Source organism: Vanessa atalanta, chromosome 14 (assembly GCF_905147765.1).
Source record: "Vanessa atalanta chromosome 14, ilVanAtal1.2, whole genome shotgun sequence".
NCBI classification, from domain to species: domain Eukaryota; kingdom Metazoa; phylum Arthropoda; class Insecta; order Lepidoptera; family Nymphalidae; genus Vanessa; species Vanessa atalanta.
Window position 1 is genome coordinate 3325515 of NC_061884.1, and position 24357 is coordinate 3349871.

General features: G+C 34.6%; 1 protein-coding gene across 8 annotated transcripts in view; it reads right to left on the reverse strand.

The window, feature by feature from the left end:
- LOC125068829 (serine/threonine-protein kinase minibrain) overlaps window positions 1-24357 on the reverse strand; it is a 107685-nt gene that overhangs the window by 14506 nt on the left and 68822 nt on the right. For 7 of the 8 annotated variants that reach the window (XR_007119795.1, XM_047678151.1, XM_047678153.1 and 4 more), the window contains exons 4-6: window positions 4248-4436; window positions 3674-3821; window positions 2941-3114 (exon numbers count right to left, since the gene is read on the reverse strand). Coding sequence is in view for 7 of the 8 variants with exons in the window: in XM_047678151.1 (XP_047534107.1) it covers window positions 2941-3114; window positions 3674-3821; window positions 4248-4436 (511 nt within the window). In the remaining variant the exon portion in view is untranslated. Of the gene's footprint in view, window positions 1-2940; window positions 3115-3673; window positions 3822-4247; window positions 4437-17110; window positions 17346-24357 lie in introns of those variants that run through there. The other variant, XM_047678155.1, reaches the window with a different exon arrangement.

Consider the following 24357-nt stretch of genomic DNA (forward strand, 5'->3'; position numbering starts at 1 on the left):
TTATACTATTATTTGATATAATATTCGGATCATTGAGGTTAGCTTCATAGTAGATTTCTAGTGGAGGGTGGTACTTATCTATCGGACACGCAGAAAACATACTGTTATCTACTTTTACATTATTAGAATTACTAAACACAAGATCCAATCTTTTACCGTATGCATTATTGACGCTATTATGTTGAAAAAGATTTGTCAATGACATGAATTCATTTATAAGAGCACCATTTGAATTATTATAATTTGGAATAAAACATTCATATTTATTGTCTTCACGAGTCCAATGAATAGAAGGTATATTAAAGTCGCCTGCTATAATTGTAGACGATTGCTCGTCAATTACCCTTTCAACGTTCTGAGTAAATCCTTCAAGTACCTCATATTTCAATGGTGAAGGAATATAGACCGCGCATATAGAAATAGATTTTTCGCCTAATAAGACTTTTACCCACAGATCCTCACAATATATCGTCTCCCATGAGTGAACTCTATAAGATTGGTATTTCTTAGAAACCGCAATCAAAACCCCTCCACCATCCAGTCTGTCAGTATTACTAGATTCACGGTCCCTTCGAAAAATATTATAGCGATTGTCTATGAATTCATTATCTGAAATACTACTATTGAGCCAAGTTTCAGTAAATATTATGACATCAAAGTCAAAATTAAGTATAGCTAAGTATATATCATTTGTTTTTGTTCGCATGCCCCTTACATTTTGATAAAATAAATTTAAATTTTTCACCATAACACAAACACAACTAAATAAATTTACAATTCAAGCAAAACCGTAAAAGAAAGAAAGAAAACGATAATTCTATTACAATGATTTTAAAACTTCTTTAGATTTAATTAAAAGTACGTCACTTGAAATTGATTTTCTAAGAAAAATATTACCATTACGTGACCATACAAAACGATATTGCTTTTCTTTCGCAAATTTTCGAGTTGCAGCATAAATATCTTTAGCTGTTGAAGTTAAATGTTCTGAGATGTAAACAGGCCTTTTTTCTCCAGATATGCCTAGATGTGCTGTATTTAGTTTGTCGTTGCCATTTCTTTTATTGAAATTTATTACTCCGGCTAAAAAACGATCTCGCATCAGAGGGCTGCTGAACTTGACAAGTACCGATCTAGGGCGTGACGATTCTTTATTAAGCTTTGCTATGCGTGTACATTTAGATACAGTTCCATCCGTTATTGGTACGTCAATTATTTTACCAATTTGTTCAATTGTCTTGACTAAATTTTCATTTTTATGCTCAGGGACACAGTGTAACTCAATGTTGCTTGCCCTAATTTCTTTTTCCAATAAATTAATAGTATTGCTTTGAGTATTTATAATCTGTCTTAAATCGTTATTGTCCTTTTTTAGTATTACTATTTCTCTCTTTACTTCCTCCAATTCTTCCTTAAAAGTATCAAAAGTATTCGATAAATAATCTAGTGATGCCTTGATGCTTTGTAATCCGGTTAATTCTTCGCGTATATTTTTTAAGTCCACACTTAGCGTTTCAGAAAGTGTTAGCTTCACTTCGTTTCTTATTGCCACTAGCCAAGCGTTATTAGAATCAACTAAATCTTCGGTAATATTGGGCACAGGTGTAGATGGCAGTGCAGTTGAATTATTACGATTTCTCTGACAAGTTGGACAGATCCACTGCCCTCTAGTGACTATTGGCTTATTACCCGGAGATACTATGCATTCCAAATGATACAGAGACTGACATTTAATACATTTTAGTCTTTTTTGTGTGACAAGTACATTAACTTTGCAAGCATAACATTCATTTGTCATTTTTTAGAAAATAATATAAAGTTGAAAAAGGCTGCACTCGGGGTTTGAACCTCCGTCTCATACAAGTTTAGTAAGACTGTTGTGCCTCTAGGCCACAGTTGACTTAATGTAAACTTTGAATTATTTGATATGCTTCCGAGGTTGATTACGTTTTTATGATTTTGTTCAATGTAATTTACCAAGTTAGTGGGTATTATTGAATTATTCACTTACTTTACAGTATAGGATATTTGTTCTTTTAACTGTTATAATCAATATTTTAGTCCTTTATGTTAACACACAAATAGTTAAATTTAACGTACGTAACGTTTAAACACTAATCAAAACTATCCGACTTGACTTTTTTATTTATTTATTTTTAAACTTAGAGTAAGCACAGAACGTCTGATCCTTTCTTTTATTCATCCGTTATAAAAATTATAGGGCATTTATACGGATAATGAATGCTTTCTTTAGTATAGCCTAATTTATTGCGTTACTTTTATTTATAGTTATTTAACGTTCTAAAACAATTACTACCCAAAAATATTTACAACCTGATTACAATATTATTCAGAATGTTTAAAAATATCAATAATTAATTATATTTTTATTAACAAAACACAGTGTATCACTAGTTTCATCATCTGATTTGATACAGATATCGTATAATACACACAGTTTAGAAAATAATGAATTTATTCTTTTAGTTGTACGGAACAGGTATCGGATGGTATGTTATCGGAGTAATAATTTATAACGCGTTCATTATTAGGTTATTGTGATTCCTTACATTGCTATTATGTTGTTAATCATACAATTTTGTTGTGAAAAATACTTAAGGAAGCAGCAAAAAATAAGCACATTTTAGTTTCGCCATTTTTTCATTTTTGTTAATATCGGCAGACGAGCTGACACGATGGTAATTTTTAACCGTCTCCCAAAAACCTGAGCACTGTAAGAAATATCAACAATTCGTTACTCTATTTCCAAGGAACTAATCGGTCCCTTGTACCTGTAATTACACTGGATAATTTATCTTCCAAACCGAAACACAAAGTGTTTGACGTTTGGGTATTGAATATCTGCTGTGGCAACTGCTCAAGCGTACTCGTACGATGCCACACTACAAATCCAAAGATAATAAAATGAATATTACTCACCAGGTTGACTAAGGAACAGTAACGCGGTGCAGAGCTGTTGCGCGAATTTACGCGTCAAGTTCAGCGAGACACCTCGGAAGTTGGTGTTCCGCAGCAAGTCGTACAGGTTGTACGAGAGCAGCTCGAACACTAGGCACAGGTGGTTCCGCCACATGAAGTGACGCTTCAGTTTTACTGAAATAACAACGAGAACACATTATTATCTTCAATAGTCATACAATATTAAGAAAATGTTCAATAAAGCTGGTTTGAATTACAATTGAAGGCATACACTTCAAAATTTTATATCAAACATACAGGACATAATTATAATTGTATATATATAACTGATTACCCCTTTTTCAAAGAGAAATCCGAAAACCTCAATCACCTTTTAAACCCCATACAGAGCTAAATTGCTGCTATAAACATTGTGTTTTAAGAATTACTGTTTAATATATCTTAATAACTTATCATATTTTTACATTTCATTATATTTTAAATCATAGCTCTAAAATTGTATTTAAAATTTTCAGTCCAACAGACTGTTTCTTATACCAAAAGATTCAAAAAAATTATTTTATAAAATTAAAATATTAAGATTGAAACAATTAAGATATTTATCAAGAGTGATAAAATAAAAAAGTATCGGAAATAAAACCGCTACATTCTGAATAATTACAAAAACGAAATGACTATTTATTTCTTAAAAAGTAATGTATAAAAATTGCACTATATAATACTATAAACTTACCTATATAATACTTATTTTCGGCATCCGCCCTGTTCATCATTTCTAGTAACTTGACTTCTATTTGTGCCTGGTTTAGGAAAGGTTTCTTATTTTTAATTATTTTTATCGCTACTTGACACTGCTCCTCGTGGTCGTATGCTTTCACAACCTGAAAATAAATACAATAATATTTAATTTGCCTTTGAATTGATTTATATGAAAATTGTATCATCACATATAGCAATGATTGTTTTTTTTTTTTAAATCGTCGAAAATGCAAAAATCAACAATCTTTGATCGTATTCAAATTAAGCATTCGTTATACAATGTTTATAGTCTGTAATAGTCAGTATATTATTTGATTATATATAATTATCAAGCTTGAATCCATCATTTTATAAAATGTAAAGAAAATTAAAATGTAAACTAATTTTATGGCAAATAATTATGAATGTCTGAAGTGTTTTAAGATAACTTAAATGATCTACATTTATTCGAAATAATAATGTAAATGTTATAAATACTTTTATACAAAGCTATTAAGACAACTTTGTAACTACCAAAGTATCTGAATTCCAATAGTATTATATCTCACCTGTCCAAACGAGCCCTTGCCGATCGGCGATGAGATCTCGTATCGGTCGAGGAACTTCTCGCCCTGTTTGATGATGTAATCGTGGTTATCATCATCGTAACCGTCGTTATATAGTTTCCTCTCCTTTTTGTTTGAACCGTCGTCGCCGAGGTACTGTTGCGCTCTCCGTTTCTTCTTCGCGTAATATACCTGTTGGAAATTGTCGATTTTAAAGTTACTATATATGACAAGATTTTTTTATATTTGTTTGCCTTATCTTACCGCATCATAGCTTATCACACACGCAAACACAAATAAAATTATACTAAATAATACTATAATGGCCATTTATTCTATTTTGCGGCAGAAATTAATTCTATAAAATTCTGTCGTTACCATACACTTATCTAATACCTTATTAAAAAGGTTTCAAGTACAAGAGCTTATTTTCAACATATTTAAGTATATAGGTATACCAACGATACAACGCTAATCCCTGGGCAAGCCTAGACCGCTCTGTTTTGACATCGTGCATAATATATGCAGACGTCGGATTAGACGCTAATAAAAACGTCTTAGGCAAAAAATAACCAAAGTTAGATATTACGTTTTAAAGCTATACGAGTAGACCGAACACTTTTACAACACAAACTTCAAAGTTAAAAATAGTTCTATCGTAAGATAAATCTTACTAAGACTTTATTGATCAACATCATTAATTTATTTAGTATTTAAAATATTTGTAACAGGATCCTATAGTTTCAATTTAAATATAATGTTATTTAATTTCTAAATAGCCTTTACCGTGTATTTTCCACAAGCAGACGTATTGTTTCCCAGTTTTTAAATAAAGGTTGTCATTATGGAATGAAACGAATGATATTATGAAAATGAATTGTCAAAAGAATTGTTAACATATTGACGTCTGTCCAATATATTTTTTAATTATTGACGTTTAACGAATTGGTTACGTTACTAAGCGAATAAAAAAATGCTAAAAAATCAGCCATAGCGTCCACCACGCATACACGATCAACAATAAAAAGTGTCCGCATGCATTATAGGAAATGAAGAGGCGAAGAGCGCGGGAATTTGACCGGACGTTGACCCAAATATGCGGTTGACATTGATCGACGATGTTCGATACGCTTATATAAAACATTCATACAACGCTCAACGCATGGATTCGGGACTAGGCAGTTCAATGCTACCGGTTTTTTTATGCGGCACCGACGCGTCTAGCCGAAATGAGTGTGACTCATTGTGTTCTCACTACTTATGTGTGGTTATTCAGATGTCTGCGTCGGTGATTAAACTATATGAGCTTGCATGATTTAAACTCGAGTAGTGTTTCGTATATATTCTAACATGACGGATGCATCACAGCAGCGTCACATGACCTACAATATCTGGCGTTCGCCACTGTTATGTAAGTTACATAGCGGGCAATAACAATATTGGAGACCGCATACCATTCGCAGCGTAGCGGAAGTGTCGCATATCGACGCGGCCAAATGATAACCCAAATTTCTCACTGCGACCTACATATCTAATACGAAATATATTTTAAAGGAGACCGGTGTTATAAGAGACGACGAGGTATCGTATCGATACAAAACTAGCCTCATAGCGTAGACTTATTATAAAATACATGCGGTAGATTGTCCGCGTGAAAGCATGAAAGTATTGTTTCTTTGACTTCGATGTTTGTTCAAGGGTCGGACGATCGGATCATTTCGGTACCTAAGGTCAGTGCTGTCGATAGACGTGAGTCAGCGGGCGGTCAGGGTTGCATATGGACATCATCTATCACAGGGTTACTGTAAGAGGTTGCGGCAATAGCAGCGGTGGCGGTGGCGAGCAGGCCAGTGACCGAGGCACGTGGCGAGATGAGCGCGTCGGGCCGGGGAGAGACGGCGCGCGGCGGCTGTCATTGATTTTCCCCGTTTCCCCCCCACCCCGAGGCTGACTCCCTCCCCGCCGCGTCTCACCCACTTCTAGCGCCCGATAACGAGGTTAACGGGCGACGTGAGCGTCTCCTAAACTTTAATTATACCCGTACACCCGTCGTGCATGTTTAACCCGGCCTCTATTCAGCGTTTTGTTTGCAGCGCACCTGATAGCGGGACGTGATCCACTATTCGGTCGACGCTTAACTATCTAATGAACAGAGCCGGAGATGGAAACGTGAAGGGCGCAACTTGCAGAGCGCGGCGGCGGCTTGAGTTATCGCCGAGACCGAGTTCAATTCAAATCTGCTAACTACGTCTCGACGTAAGCGTGCGACTACGTAAACTTCGTGAATTTATTATAAACATTCGCTATTGAGCTCGAACACTATACCTCGTAACTTCGAGGGATACAAAATTAATACGTACCGCCCGAAAGCCTCAACGAGAACAGTTTTTGCGCTTGCTTTTATGTTATGATTGTAAAAACTTAATACGATCAAAATCATTATTACATAGCTGTTACTGAACTGCTTCGCAGAACGCACAACAGACGTTTTCATTTCCAAGTAATCCATGTATCGAATTATAACAAGTTACTACGCAAGTAGTTCGTTCTAGTTAGTTAGTGTCTATATAATTTCTGCCACTAGTAGCTGACCTTTAAATTGTACATAAGAAAAAACGTTAATAGAAAATTAATAAAGACTCGACTCCTCCTCGACTCGCTTTATAAACATTTCGATATCAATCAGTAATGGACTATGGACTAGTATTGCATCCAGATATTATTTCCTTTTATATGGTACGTAGTATAATTTATTGTCAATTAATCATTTCGATCGAGTATCTCAGTGCGGGTACGCATGCCAAATAACTATAGTATTCCGTTGCATCACCGCTTCAGAAGCTCGCATCCTTCATGTGGGCAGAGCAATTTCCTTCAATGATCTATGTTTGACTGGACGAGCTTACTTAGCCTAAATACAGAAACATGAAAATATGATGTCGGTGTTTTTATACTATAATCTTTATCTTAATATAAAAAGAGATTTCACGTTAATTAGGAGTGCGAACTTAAGCCGGCTTTTTTGTTCTTATGAACCCCGTACCTTATTTTGACTACCCTCTCCCTAGCCGTTTATTATGACAAGACAATTATTTATTTGAAATCGATAGTCATATTCTTATAAAAAGCCATTGTCATATCATTTATTAAAAATTAATTGGTATTTCAAAGATAATATTCATAATCAAAATTAACAAATGGAATACATATATTTAAAAACAAAAACGAAATATTTTTGGAAATCATTAAAACAAAACTATTTATAAATAAACTAATACTAGCTAATATAAATGTCCGAAGGAATTTCCTTTCAATCTCGAAATTAGTTAGTGGTCGTTTAACCGGTTATAATAAATTCAATCCTAATCGTGATTTAGCACGTGGTTTCGCTTGTATGTCGATCATCCTGTTTAAATTTCATATTAAGCTGTCTAGTACACATATTTAGCTTGTTTCTTTATCAAAATAAACGGACACCGAGTCGTCTTAAAGGTGACTTCATACATACACGCAAACAACTATACATGTTTCAGTATTACACTAATCATGTATGTTCCACTAAGTTTCCGTAATTCGTAATTGATATTCAATTTAAATTTTCATCTTATGGGAATGTCTTACTACGTTGCATTAAAAAAATAAAACAGAATACATACTCACTATAAAAGTAAAAGAAGAATAACGTAAAGATAATACTTTATTATACATCGATAGTTCCTTCAGAACCTAAAAAGACCAAAGAGGCTTGAATAGAGAATTTTACTCGCTTAAATTTTCTAAGTATATTTTAACATTTTAATACGCTCTGTACACGGTGTACGCACACTGTCCCATCCAGCTGAACTAAGACTACGTGTTCTTCCGTTGTCGGTTATTCAATTACGGGAGGCCGCCAATGAAACGAGCACTATTGCACATCCAAATTATTTTCGTCGGTTCGCTTCCGGCCGCAGCATTTATCGGACAAGAGGCGACCTGTTCATTTGATTAGGATGTTTGGGTGAGATCTATCCTAAACTAGTTACCGTTTATATTTTTCTTTTTTTTTGTGTAAAAGCTTTCGAAGCCTTGGAGCGCATCCACAGAACTGCTCCAGTGCACGTTGGTGGATACGTATATGACAAAATTTGAGCCTAAACCACTAAACAAGATATGAAAGAAAAAAAAATTAAGCAAGTAAAAACTTAGTGGTAATTGATCCTGTATTTTTTTATTGTAATAAATATTTTCCTTAATATTATTTCTAAGCGTTATTAATTTTAAAGGAAAACATAGCGTGTAATACGGTATGTTCAAATTATTTTTTTATCCTTTGTATTATCTAATCATTATCCCACCCACATAATTAAATTGAAATAAGAAAATTACAAGATCCCAAAAATTTTACATATTTTTAATTTATCGTATCGGAAAAACCCTAATAAGTTTAACCTCGAATTCCCATCACTCACATTCCTTGCTCTACCAAATATTCTGCTGTCCTGAGATGTTATGCCACTCAAGCTCGTAATTGCCTGCATAGTAACTCACTAGACGGACCAGCACAGGGCCTCACTGCCGTAATATTTATCAACTATTCACAGGTTTTAAAACTAAATATCTATCTATATTATATCAAGCTAAGAATTCCGGTTCAGTTTTTTTTTGTCTTATTATATTGCTTTTGTTCTCAAATGTTTTTTAAAAATTAATACTTGTCCTGGTCGCATTATGTGCGTTAAAGTATAATTCATCCGATTGAGTTGTTACTTAGTATAGTTGTTGTTAGTCACTTTTGTGAAAATTTCTACCATAATACCATCAGTGTAAAATAGGTGGCGCAAGTCGTATCGGATGATTTCTTATAAAAATAAATAATGAGGCATTGTGAAGTGAAACAGTTGTTTTCAAAGTAAGTATAAATTATTCTAATTTAATTTTTTTTTACAATGTTTTACAGCGGACTTCGGTATTAAATCATTCAGTAAGGTTCGTTTTCCTTTCTATACGGTAAAATAATTAGAAAACAAGCTTTGATTGTATTAATTAGGTCTGATCAATTAAAATAACACTATGAGAACTCAATTTCGACGTAAAAGTCGAGAGTTTATTTCAAGTGTAATATTTTTTTATGATTTTAAACATTAAGTCATAAATATTCGGACGAAAGAGAAATGTTTGTCCCTCAAAGCTTCGGCCATATTTTAACCGCGTAACGTCACCGTGACATCATCTGACTGCATATGACGCAACGCTTGTATCATCATGAAATCGATTCGTCAGCTCAGTATGTAACTCATTTATTAATACAGTCTTCATGGTTCAGTTCCGTACATATTATTATGTTTTGCATAAAAAGGTTTGAGTGACTTAAAAATGAGTATCTTTATACTAGATTCAATTCTTATCTCACATCAAATTATCACTAACTTATGAAACTAATGTTAGTAATAGTTTGTAATGTAGATAATGTTTCCATTATTTTAAGCATAAAATTGTAGGCGAAGGCAACTATTCAGCAACAGACTAAACGTTGTGTGCATTCGTTTCATGAGAGAAATGAATCTGTTCCGAAACGCCGCGTCTCGTCGGAGGAATCCCCAAAAAGCTAATACGAATGCACGCTAATTAATTTTTCACGGCCCCGTCGTCGCGATGGCGAACCAGCGTCGTCGCGACAGACGCGGAGGCTACGAGATCACGTCGTAGCTCGTAGCATCAATTAGAGCGGCGGAACTGCGCAAGTTTACATCATTAACACCATAAAAAGACAGTTATTGCGAGAAAATTTGCGCAATCAATTAGGAGTTTTAAGAGGGGTCGGGGGTGGATGCGTGCAGAGTGCAGCGGCGACGGCGGCGACGGCGGCGCGTCGGGGGCGAGCGGGGCATAGGGGGGTGCGGCGCGCGCATCTGTGTGCATTCGGCATATTTACCCCGATAGTGGGCGGGCGAGTTCACTGACCCGACCCAATGCAAGGCCCGCGTACGTAGGCCGCGACGCACACGCCGTTTCATTAGTGCCACCGCACCGCACACCCATGCAAAAAGCTAACACTGTGCGTCAAGTGGGCACGCACGCTTTTTAATCATCTGCCGGATACCTACAGCTTAGATTAGCTAGCGGCGGAATTCCATTTCTGATTTGCGAGAGAACGAAGCGTCGTACAGACAGAAGCGCGACTATGGACCGTCGGAGCCATATCGATCTCGTGTTTATTTTCAACTTTGTTCTGCTTAAGCTACGTGATACAAAATTTATAACAAACTAAAATTGTCCTTTGATAGTTTATCGAACATATCATTCTGTGATCAGTTGTCTACCAAACTCGACACACTTAATACCTAGATAAAGCTATATAAGCAACCGTTTAACCAAAATATACAATTTTAACACAGAAATACATTCTTCAACACGCCTATCGGGCGTGAATGCATGGACATGTAATTATTTAAAACATATCAAGACGTATATGGCAAATGCACACGGGAGTCATAATTATACCGCAGCATTCATAAATCCAGTGATTAAGGCAGACAGACACATTCACGGCGGTAAGTATAAACAGGGGTATACTTATGCAAAGCCACCCTTGCAGTGGGCGAATGGTCGGATGCAATGGCATAACCTACCCCAAGCTTTCCCCTCGTTGAGGCAGGTCAGGGCAGACGCTTTTGAAGGGCATTTACATAATAACCAGGCGTATAGTATTTACAAATTGCGATCCATTAATGACATGCATCGACGATATTATTTTGTTCAAAGTAAATACAAAAAAAAAAATAGAAATTAGTTCATATGGCTATAGTTCCCATTCGGTGGACCACAACTACATACTGTATACAAATAAAAATTAACGCTTTAATGTATTAAACAAAAGAAAATAATATTTGAGCAGGCGGAACGTAATTTTGTCATTGGCGTGAGAATGGAATCAAAGATAGATATTATAGACAATGAGATTCATATTTGATATTCTCCTTCACTATGGAATGTATAAACTATTAAATAACAACCATACATGTCTTATGGGAAGAAGTTGCCGTTGCCGGTTAGTCTCGGTAAAATCTACATTAGTACTAGTATCTTTACATTTAATAATATCCTGTAAAATATATTATAAAAAGATCGTACTCAATCTAGCTTTAAACATGTATTGTTGAAATAGTAAACATTGTTTTGCACTAGAGAAGTTACATCATGATTTATTATCAATATCGTGAAGTAATTAATCGAAAACTTGTACGTTTAATTATAAGTTTAGAACTAGGGTCCGAGATCCGTACATTAAAAGCTATTTAAATGAAGGTCCGCCTCGAACAGTTGCTACGATTGAATCTTGAACACAATACATGAAAACCTTTTGAGAACTGAAAAATAATACAGCTCCTTTAAACATTCGCTCGGGACAGAATTTAATCCGATTAGTTGCAGTATACAAATTGATCAAGAGAAAATATAGTCTGCTTATACCTTTGCGATCTTAAGTTCAGTTTTATTATTAAAAACAATTTCGTATTCTTTTTTTAGAAACATTAAGGTAGTGTCAAAATATATTGAAGCGTATAATAAATGGAGCAGACTTGCATACGAATGGTGATCCTATTTGATTTGAAACTTCAAGACGTGATTATATTTGAGCTGATACTTTATACGAAACAGATATTCAATAACTGTTAATTAAAGTATTATAAGGTCATACCTTTTATTTTACCGTTATACATTCGCAATCAAATTAAATCCTCTTCTGAGCTTTTATCTATAAGCATATCGAACCTAATAAAGACAGAATGAAAACAAAAAATTTAGATTTTCCATCATCCTAAGTGGCCGTCTCTAACCACCCCCGTTATTATGCATATACATAAGTTCATCAAGTACGATCGCAGACATCATTGCATCAACAAAAATCGATATCAATTAAGCTGATTAAAAAGTATCCTCTTTTTACACAGCATGGTCACCTGTACGGACGCAAAACATACCATACGTAGTCGCGACATGTATGTATTATGCATCGCGGTGTGCACGGCGAGCATATCTGTCGATATATAAAAAAATAATACGCATAATCTATTAATACAGACCTACCGCAATGTTAAATTGATACAACGCTATGGTATGTTTCAATAATTTCTTAAAGATTTTCTTTACGATACTAATAAAAAATCAAATATTTTTATTTTTGATATTATCATAAATGATATTACAATTGAATTCGTTTTTTTTTAAGAAAAAAGATAACTTTATGATCTTCTGAACTTTGGGATAATTGATATTCGATCGTAAACATTTTGAAACCATTATTTTCTCAGTGTAAATTGTGTTGTATTGGTTTCATTAAATGTTGTATTAATGAATCCGTTACTCCTTGATCTATACTAAAATATCTACGTTGACGAGGCCCTTGTGTAATGTTATTACGCAAGTTATTATATTATCTCCTAACTAAAACTGTAAATGTAAATGAAAATTACGTAATATTACGAAAACCTCAAATAACATATTACAACGGAAAATAATATGGAATATTTATACATACTTTCCTTGAACGAAAAAATATACGATAAATATTTATTGAACATTTATGAAAACACAAATTTAAGTATGATAAAAATTATTATATACTTTACGCAACTTAATAGTGGTAATACTTATGCTAATGTACATTTTATATACCTATACATTTTTTGTATGTCTTTTATTTATCATTGTTTGATTGATGTAAATTAAGTAAATAAGTAAATTTTAAGTTGAACTGGCAGAGGTTAATGACCTAGGATAATTTGAGGATTACTATGCCTGCATTAAAAGGTTTAGTGGAATTATTTCAAGTTAACAATCTATTGTAATTTATCAGAAATTCGGTTCATGCTGTACAAGTAAAATCAAGACACCATAGGAATTTTAATTAGTTATTACATAAGATCGCAAGTCACAAGCTCTGGCGAGTGACATTGATACCGTTAAACAGAAGGTATTGACTATACCTAGTCGGTTATTCCTAGTAATTTATTAGTTTTGATAAAATCCGGGACGGGGAACTGTAGATAATAAAATTATCGAACGTATATCACGAGATTCATCGAAACCTTCGCAAATCGGCGTCCGTCGTCCGTCGTACGTTAATAGCTCTAGAGCGGCCCATTAAAAATCATACGCGTTCAAAAAGCCGCCCTCACCGTGCGCTGCCACTTCAAAGTTTGACCTCGCAATTACTAAAATTGGTTTGATTTACCATTTTAATTGTAACAAAAAGCTTATTTTTTCCACCGACGTGGACGAGAGCATCGCAGCGAGTCATTGCAATCTCGACCGAGTGACTTTCGGTCGGAGGGTTTATTAGGGATCGGCAGGGCGAGGCGATGTGTAGGTCGTGGGTTGGAATTTTGAGCTGTGGCGTCATGTCGTTAAGGCGTAGTTTCTGTCGGAGGTGTCCGTAGGCGCGAGAAGAGAGCACTCGAGGTCGGATGCTGAGAGCGGGGGTGTGGGGTCCGCGCGGGCAGGGGATGGGACAAAATCGATATCGTCGGGCGGCGCGCGACGTCTTGCACCCTCCCCGCACCCCTCTAATGAATGAGAGCGAACATAGTCATCTCTGCGGATGGCGGCTTCAGCGATACGGCATGCCGCCGCCGCCTAGACTACGTTCTGCGTCCGATTCGATATATTATATTGCTTTGCGATACGATAGCGAACCGAACGTCCAATCAATCAAAACATGCAACTTCACAACAATTTTCAATACATCCTCAGATTGCTTAGAATATCGTACGTGATATATTTATAAAGAATTACAAATATTATGAAGTCATAACTACAGTTTTTTTTCTTTAGAAAATGATGTGAGCTATTACAAATGTTCTTGTTATGAAAGTCCGGTTATGTATAAACTAAATTCAAGAACATTACACGATTTATGCCACTGGCTGTTATCCCGAAGCCGTGAACTGTTTTATTTTCACCAAGAAGGTCTTAGCCTTCAAGTCACTCGCATAAGCCGGAAGTAACATTATGAGCAGAAAACTTGTTGGTTTATAATAACACGAATGAATCTTATTCTGTAAAATAAACTTGAAGATTTCTTAACATCACGTATTTTAATGATGTGATTTTTTTTTTGTAAAAAAATAGTTTACTCTTTATTTATTACATACAACTATTGTATTAAAGTTACGGTTAACTTAACATCAATATTGTTGAAATAGAAAATTTACATTAAAAAAAAAAATCAGACGATTAAATCAATAAATAAATCTTTATTGTCTTTATATGTAAAATTATTCCGGACCGGAGGATTAGTAGGTTACATTTAAAAAACATCAATACAAAACATGTTGTTAATAATATGTGTTTAACAGTAATAAAAGCGTAAGACGCGTTAAAAATATTAAAAAAAGCGATTATGTCGCTTAACGCTGAACGCTTACTACTTGTCACATACGTATGGACGTACTTGGTACAAGTAATAACAGCGCTAGACGCCAACGCAGGCAGCCGCATCTTGTATCGTGGGGCCGAATGTTATAGTTCTACGTCGCTGCATCATTGATACAGCTGTGATACGTAGGATTTTAATACTTTTTTTAGAGTCCCTCTTGATTCTTTTATTTTGAAGCGATTTGTAATGAATTTTATAAACAATATACTCCTTTATATTATTTATATTATTTAGCAGTTTAATTGTTAATATTTCAAAATATAGCAATCCAAAAGGTTTTATAAAAATTTGCATGAATCAAATTATCCATGGACGTTTTCGTTTAAATAATAACTTAGCTTAGGGAGGTTAATCTTTTCCTCGTGAACCTCATGATAAACATAAATCTAAAGAAATAATTACAAAATCACTGTGAATTAATAGCTCCCTATAAAATAGTAGCTAAGTGTATATATTAAATGAATTAAGGGCATGAACCGTAAGTGGTACACGATATATATATTCCAGATATTGTCGTCTGAGAGTCGCAATGTAACGAGTCTACAAAAACATCGTTAAGCATACTCTTGCAAACTCTCAAGATTACTGTTACCTTTGTTAGATAACAAAGTTAATAAGGATGAACCGTTGCTAGTGGTTCGTACTTGCTCGGGTCGAAAGTCCATAGTGATAACGAGCGGCAGCCTTATATTAAAGCACCCGCTATCGGGGTCGTGTAGTTTGTATGTTTTTTTTTTATTTTAATAATTCAAGTTGGAAATCTTTAGTTAGAATAACGTCAAACATCTTACAATGAATTCCGAAATTTATTCTATTTCTGATCTTTATGATCGCGGCCATTGTTTTTTGGCTACAGATATGATTTTCCGACACTCCACTTATAATAACAGACAAAAATGTAAAAGCGTATTTGCCTAACCTTGTCTAAGTGCATATTTAAAAATGACATTGTTATATAACGAATATCTAAACGCAAAGACGTGAAGATGACATCGATAAAATAATCAATATAATCGATTCCGATAGTGTATCTATTATCAATTATCAGCTAGTTTCGACGTGATCTCGATGTGAGGTCAGATGCGTCGATAAACACGTGCATGCCTATCACTCGAGTGTATCGTGCGAGCCGTCAAAACATTCACGCACGAACGTACAATGGGCGACACGATAACAGTGTCATACCGAAATGGTCCTTAAACAAATAACAATAAAACATTTCTTATTCCTTATCGATATCAATATTGTGTTTATAGTTTACTATTATTTTATGATAATTACGCGTTCAAGAAAATATAATTATAGTCTAGTACATTCATTAAATACCTTTAAAGAGTATAAAATTTCCAGCTGTAACTACTCAGGACATAACCATGTTGAATCTGATAATAGATATATTTTAAATGCGACCTTTAACATATGCAGGGAGCGGTGGAGGTGTAAACGCCCTGACTACAGATTTTATCTTAATACCAACGCTTAAAAAGTTATTTTAAAGCATTATTCTAGTTGATAAAAATTGTTTTGAAAAAAAAAAACTATATTTAATGGTTTTCAGACAGATCGATGGAGAGGCAGATAAACACAAACAAAATGTATTGTTCACACGTGTTGTTGTTTTCAGATAGCTGAGCTGCTCGGAATATCTTTGAAGGATAATCAGAAATGAGAGTCGAAGAACAACCGATGTTTGATATATTTTGCAAAATTAATAGGCTATTCGAGTATGGGTCGATGTACGTTGGAGCAGACGAGTCTTAAGAGTGGAAACCACGGACTGACCGGGTCTCTATCAAAGAGAGCTCATGGCATAAACATGCAACATGGTAGCGGGACACGAGAGAATGCGATACACAGAGCATCTTGGACAAGGCCAATGTCGAGTGTCCGGTTCTTCAACGTCGACGGTGATGTACTACTGGCTACACTTCTTTCGATAAGGCTGTATGTATCCACTATTATTTTACGAGAAGTATTTTCAGACAACCATTTACAAACTCGTTATAGCTCTTCCAAGTAATTATTTATGTATAAACGATGTTTTTATGTGATTTTATAACGTAAAAATAAAAACAATAGATTGAACCAATTACTACGTCCAATTCTACAATAGGTAAATTTTCTACGCTAGGTGTATTCAGTCGACTGACATTAAATACGATGGTAGTTATTAGTAAGCTCTTGACGCAAATGTATATATTTTCTACGAGATTCGCCATGATAAGTACATAAGTTTCTTATTCACTAATTAAACTTGATTGCTTATAAAAACTATTTAACTAAAAAAAATTTGGTCAAATATTGTGGGTTATCGATTTAAATAATTGTTTTAAGTGGTTAGTTTTATGTCAACCGTCTGTAAATTATTAAAGTATTTTTTATTTGTAAACATATATGGAGTGCGATACATAAAACATCTAGGACGTATTTGGATGGCAAAACATACCATTGTGAGGGCTCGAAAGGAGCGCCAACGGAGCGTATCGGACAGAGTCCTGAGGAGGGCGCCCGTGGACTCCCCTTTGCGCACCATCCCGGCTTCACGCACGGCTGGTGGGTCACTGGACTCTGCACGACACTATTCTACGGTATAAACAAACTTCTCGATTCACGCGTCCACAATCTCCAACGTAGTGTGAACAAATATGTAAGATTTACAAATGATGTAGCAACCGCAATAATCGGCAGCATGGACGCGACTGGCACATTATCGGCGCGACACCTATAAAGTAAAGACTAAAGACGTGTAACAGATCGGTTTGTGAATGGACACGGCCTCGTTGTTTTGGTCAACTGACGCGGGACCCAAATACTTTGCGCGTCAAGAGCTAGGAATCCGAAGTCTAGAAATATAATTCATGAGTCCTCTAACTAAAAACAAAACATCTGTCGTCGAGTTATCTTTCATTGGTACACATCCAGATTATCTTTTTACTCGTAATTTCATATTCAGCGCATAAATAAATACAAGCCTTGAGAAATGCTATTCAAATCGTAATTATGTTTACATTCACAAGTAATTACTCATCGTCTCCCACAACGTAGTTCTTTCAAATAATCTTGTGAGAAATTACGTGTGAGATGTTTAATTTCTAGTAGAATACATAATTTCTCAATCGCAATAACCATATCAGTAGTAAATACAGCTCGGTTAAATTTGATCCGATATTCAAGCAAATAGCTATCGTGCTGAAATCGATTACCAACTACTCCTTCAATAGTTGTAGTGAAAATTAGATCGGTAGTGTCACTGTTTTATCATGAGTCATATACGCAACAGTAGTCCGTAATACATTCAGTATTAGTGTGCTTATTGTTTGAGTGTTTATAATTATCCGGCGCCGGGCCGGTGGCAGGAGTCCAGGTCGATCACTCGGCTAACGGACCCGCACTATATCGGGTTCGGTCGTTGACAGGAATATTTTTCCGGAATCGGCAAAGTACAGCATTTCACGGAGACAATATAAACTTGCAAAAATTACACTCGATATTAACATCGCAATATTTATTTTTTATGAATCATACAATTCATACATCGCCATTGAATCATAAAATGATCTCAATATTATTTACGATTAAACTGGTCTTTCCCGCGAAGTAGGAAGTCGAGTACATATTCAGAAACGTTTTTTTTATGTACTTGAAGTACTAAATTGAGTTTCTTAAAACAGCTTTCAAATGACTCTAGGTACGTTATACAATACAACCTGTTAAGCGCGAGCGTTTAACGATTTTTGTATTTATTTAAAGCCTAAAGTAGAATTTCTTTGTTAATAAATTAACGAAGAAGTTGTTTGATTATACACGTTTTTAAATAAATACGATTGCATTTAGATTACTCGTTTTTTTTCTTCGATATTTACCATCGTGCCCTTGACATTATAATTAGCCTAACAAATTTAGAAATCGTTTTCTTTCGCGATTACGTCATTTAATGTTCAGAACTCTCAACTTTTTTATATGCCAAAGTGAAAAAAACGGCTGTCATTTTTCGTTGTAGTTTCAAAAATAGAATAAATATTATAAACTTTGGCAGGCGAAACATTTATTATCATTAATATAAGCAATAATTCATAAACATTTTCGGTGGATAAAAACGATTAAGTAACAATAAACACCTAAACTGAGCGTATAGCATATATTGTTTAGTACAGTTTTAAGGGAACATCAAAGCTATTACACGAACACCCCTTGCTTATTTGACAGCAACGTCTAGAGCTATTCGGGGAATTTGGAGCTCGGAATCTTTGGTGGAAATAGTTGAGCACCGAAGATATCCTGTTTTAGTTGTTATTTCAAAGTAATTTACGTGTAATTCAACTTATTAATAAGAACATAGTATGTGGTCGATTTAAGATATTGCTAAGTTTTGCAAGGTGCTGCAATTTTTTCTTTTTAATTTTAATAGCAAAAGTCAAAATATTTATTCAATATAGAAGCGTTACACTTGCTATTGAGTGTCAAAAAATCTACCAGCGGAAATAAACACCTCGGAACTGAGAAGAACCGGCGGAAGGAACTCAACGGGGTTTTTTTTAAACTAATCTTTAAAAATTATCGGATTATATCATAAGTTCTCTTATTGTAAATTGTCATTGGTTGAATATTAAAAATCATAAATATACATACAAGTATAAAAAGGAAATAAAAAACCTATTCACAATAAGAAAAACTACATTTAATGTGTAATTATTTTACACATATCGCTGTTTTCGCAGTTCAAACCCTAAATTATAATTTTAAAAAACCCTTATCCATAAAACAAAAACGGTAGCGTAGTCAAGTATAAAACTTCCACAGTTCACAATAAATACGGGAAATGCATAGAGGCAGCGTTTGAAGCATTCGAACGATCCGCCGTCACCGATAGAGCACGCAGTTAAAGAGAATTTCATTTCAAACGCTTCAGATTAAAGGGAATCCAATTTTCATTGCTGGAGAGATGAGATATCTCACACAATGTTCTTAACTTTTAATATAGTATTAATGTTCTCCGTCTTCGAAGTAATAAGTCTTGTGTTAATATTATTTCTACATCATTTAATTACGAGAAAATTCGAGTTACGATATTTCTGAATTCGTTTCAAATATATAAAAATCACGTTAAGATATAAACTTAAGTTCATGTTGAGCCTGTAAATATTCCAATGCTGGCCAAGGCATCATTTCCATTTAACGAGAAAGTTTGGAGCCTATTCCAGCATTCTGTTCCAATGCGATACACCTACAGCATTCGATACACGTAGATTTTTTCACGACATTGTCCTTCACCACTTAGCATGAGTTGAATTATGAACACAAATTAAGCACATGAAAATTCGCTTAAGATTCACGTGTGCTGCTCATTACCTCAAATCTGTACAAGAGACAAATGCTCCGTAGAGCTAGTCCAGGTCGAGTCTTAGATAGTTTTTCGGTTCGAAACGCCCTAATCGAGCGTGTGCAAATCATCACCGAGTTTACATCACAAATTGCCTTTATCGATACTCATTCGCAAGTTTTGACGCAACGAATAATTTCCATTATTACCTTTGCTCTCGACCGTCGGCCTCGGGCGACGTTGACGAAGACAACGCGGTTCTCATTAGGTAAACAGACACAAATGCTTTTATATACTTCAAAGATTTTAAAATTAGGTTCCTTTTTTAATTTAGTTGGTAATATCTAAATCACTTACCAATAATACCAATATCAAATTAAAATTTATAATTACTTCACCTACACAGTCTTGAGTTCTCTTTGTGCGTGGCAATTGAGTAGTTCAATAAGATATTAGTTAGTAAGCTGAATATGACAAACTATATTGCTAAATAGTGTTTAAACTTTGTTACTGTTAAATTTATTATTAATTTTATCTAGTCGGGAGTTTCGTTCGGAGCTTCCTTAGAAAGTCACGTCAAGCAACTTATTTCATGGAATACACGTACATATGTTACCTGTATAATTATTAAGTAGTCGATGATGTTTGAATGTCTATTGCTATCGGTGTATCGAAATGAAATGGGACCAACACGAAATCGAGCCACGATTCGGATAGCCGGCGGGCGATCGGAACACGTGACAGCAACGAGATACCGATCACAGTTTTAATAGAGTTCTTCGATGCACCCAATTACGGCCCCTGCCCGAAGCAGCTACGATCGCCGATTAACGTGATACGACCCATACCTAGGTACACTTAAATAAATTACAGGTACTATTTATGATTTGTTACTTATTGCAAAAATAATCTCTTGAAACTTAAATAAGTTTTTTTTAAAACAAATTTATACGTATAGCAAGTTTAATTCTAATCAGTAAAGTAAATTGAATTGTGTAACTGGTGTTTTTTTACTTTGATGATATTAATCTCAATGGCAAGCAAATTGTATCAGATGTCACTTTCAAAGTTAAACTTATTCAAACAAAGACTTTAAAGTACATGTTAATTATAGACGGATCAAAAATTCATATTGCGAAAAAAGATAAAAAAACTACAAATTAAAAAAAAAACTTCTTTGTTCACTAAACCTCGATTTAAACTTTATACTTACCCAAATGCGGTTACGGCTACTGCGACTTATTCCAATACGAATTATGTACGAGATAACGAAAATAATATTTCGACTTTTGTCTTAATAAAAAGGTCAAATAAACGTTTTATAGAAAAAAATTGAATATAAGCATTGCTTGCAAAGCTATAGATGACGACATCAATCACCAAATTTGTCGATTAGCCGAGCATAACTCCAACTATTGTTCCTTGAATTGACCCTGAGCAAATTATTCGGAATCATGCATGTTAGTCTAGGAAAATTGAAATCTAAAACTAACAAACCGTCGAGCATATTGTTTTAAGAATCGTGCCAACATAATAAGCAAAAAAAATTATATATAATCGAACATTCCTATGCAAGAATTTTAAAGTTCACTTGAACATACACTGACACTCTTATCTTTAATCGAAGCATTTATATTTTTATTGAAATTAAACATGATTAAATCGTTCAACGCAGTGTCCCGAGGGAATTTATTATATAATAGCGGGTGCTTAACGATTTCCTTCGGTGTGTTATGAATAAATTCAATAAAACGATTCAAGACTAGAACCTGGTGACAAGAGGAAAATAAATATACACTCGTAGCAACGGAGCGGATTAATGAGGACATCGCCTTGTTGCCACTTGCTGCGTCGCACGTGTGAACTCGTATACGTTGCTTTACTGCTGTATATCATTTATTTTCAAATGCAATCTAGCAACTGCCAACATTCAAATGAAGCTCAATGCCTTCATACGCCCAATATCACACTTTTCCCATATGAGAAAAAAACAATTATATTAATTACTTCCATAGTTGTTGCTTAAATATAATAAAATAAATTGTCGCATTATCTCGGTCACATTATGTCATAAAATTCTAATGTTAAAAATAGCTAGATCGTAGTACAGCAAGTCGGCAACCGACCCAGTAATAAACGCAATTCGTGAATCCGTCCCGCCGTACCGCTTTATCTGATAATGCTGTCTGTCTACCGGATACGAAGCGCCAAGTCGTGCAATGAGTTATTATCTTGGCGCCACACTCCTAGTTGTCGCCGATGGACAAACACCTTTATAAATAAAAACAAAACGAGAATTAAAAGTAGGACTTTAAATATGGTTTTCAAAGAATTTATAGTTTTATATTCCGTTTATAGGAAATGTTAAGTGATTTTATTAAATTCTGCTGCATATACAGTGGACGGTTGGCCTAAAGGCGTCTGAATGTCAACGCACTGGTCGGTCACCTTGGGCGACGCAATCGCGGCGAGTGAAATTTGCGAATGTGATACAATCTTATCGAGAGGTCGATACAACTCAGACCGGCTCGTAAACAAGTCACACCGAAAGATCGCGTAGCCTTACAAATGTTCGCTTCTAGATTTTAGCTACCATGGCGATACACGTTTATGTCAAAACCAGAAACAAATTGCTAAGCGACGATTAAATTATACGTTACATATTATAAAAATAAATTTAATTATTTAATTTGACGGCTTTAATACTTAATTCTTACGTTATATCTACAAGTTGGTAAAATATTACACAAATTTATACAATGTTTGAGTCAAAAAACCGTTTAAAATTATTTATTTTACAAAACAAATACAAAATCTTCTATTCGAACATTTATACATTTTTTGCATATCAACAGACACATTTTTTTGTAATGGCATTACGAGAGCGAACAAAGGAACATGTTTACATCGCCGTGTTATATTAGTCATGAGATAACGTCACGATTTACGTATTTGTCTGTATTATACAGACGTGACGTAGCTTTGATAATAATAGCCGCGGTATCTAAGCGACGATTACTAATTTAATTGACAGCAAATTTTTTACAAGCTTTTAACCAGATTTTGATATAAATTATGTACATATTTTATATATTTATTATAGGCTAGAAAGCAATTATATTATTAAATAGCGACTCCTGAGAGGTCGAAGTTTATTAACACAAGCGTTAATCACGTTATCGACCATCAAGTCAGATTCTACTAACGAACACCGTGATCGATCTCGCAATCACCAGTCGCAATGGTGCATCTGGTGCCAAAGAAGCTGCTCCAATTCTGGTCGATCGATGTCAATGTGCCGAAATAGCGAATGCGGCCGCTGAGAATACACCCAAGGTCGTCTACATTTATGACCCACGAACGAAGTCCGATACCTTAATGTCAAAGGTACGTTCTTGAGGCAAATTAAATTATTATTTTAACAGAGTACGTCAAGATCGTCTAGGTAAGTTGAAATGAAGAAAATAATTAAAAGAGTTTTGAAATAAGTAAAGTAGCACTTTTTTAATATCGAGTCGTTCTTATATCAAAATGATTTAAAGTTTCAAATAAACTGTCAAATCGTGGACACAAAGAAAACGATTACAAATCGGTAGTATAACTATAAATGGAGAAATTCAAACTTCGAGCAACGTAAATGCAATTGAAAACGTTTGAGAACTTTATATTGGTGGTATTCGACACCGAAAAAGTGCAAAGGGGCCGCAACTCGGTTGCGACACGTTAACTGTTAGCAAACTCAACTAACGACTGTGAACTGCGAGGGTTGTGCTCCGAGAGTGCATTCGGGAAACTTACAAACTAGCTTAAATCTTTCCTTGTTTATTACCTTTATTTTATAAAACATATAAAATAATATACCAACTTCCTTTTCCATATTCCTTATTCTTTGTAATCACGAAGGCAAAATCCTTCAACGTTGCAGATGCGTTAGACATTATCGCCTAACGGAAAAACAATTACAGCGATTCCTTTCGGTTAGACACTAATTAATAGTAAAAGGAGCTCAGAAAAGATTAATAGGAAAATTTTCTTTGCTAACACAGCCAAAGACACTTTTCACGCGATTCATAACAAAACTTTTTCTTCCGTTTTAAAATTAGACAACATTCATCCATTAAAACGGAAAGCGGTCAGTAGAAAATAAATGTTTCGAGACAAACGATACTGTGAGTCAACTAAAGAGGATATTTTTGTGCATCACTTCATCATTTTTTTTGAGATCGACTTTTTATTAAGCTTTACTGAAATAAGTTAATTTTAAAAGAAATTTGACAATAATTTCTAGCTAAAATAGATTTGACAAACATCCTTCTATTGACCTATAGAGCTTGTATATTGAAGGAACATATAATAATTTACAGATCTCTTAG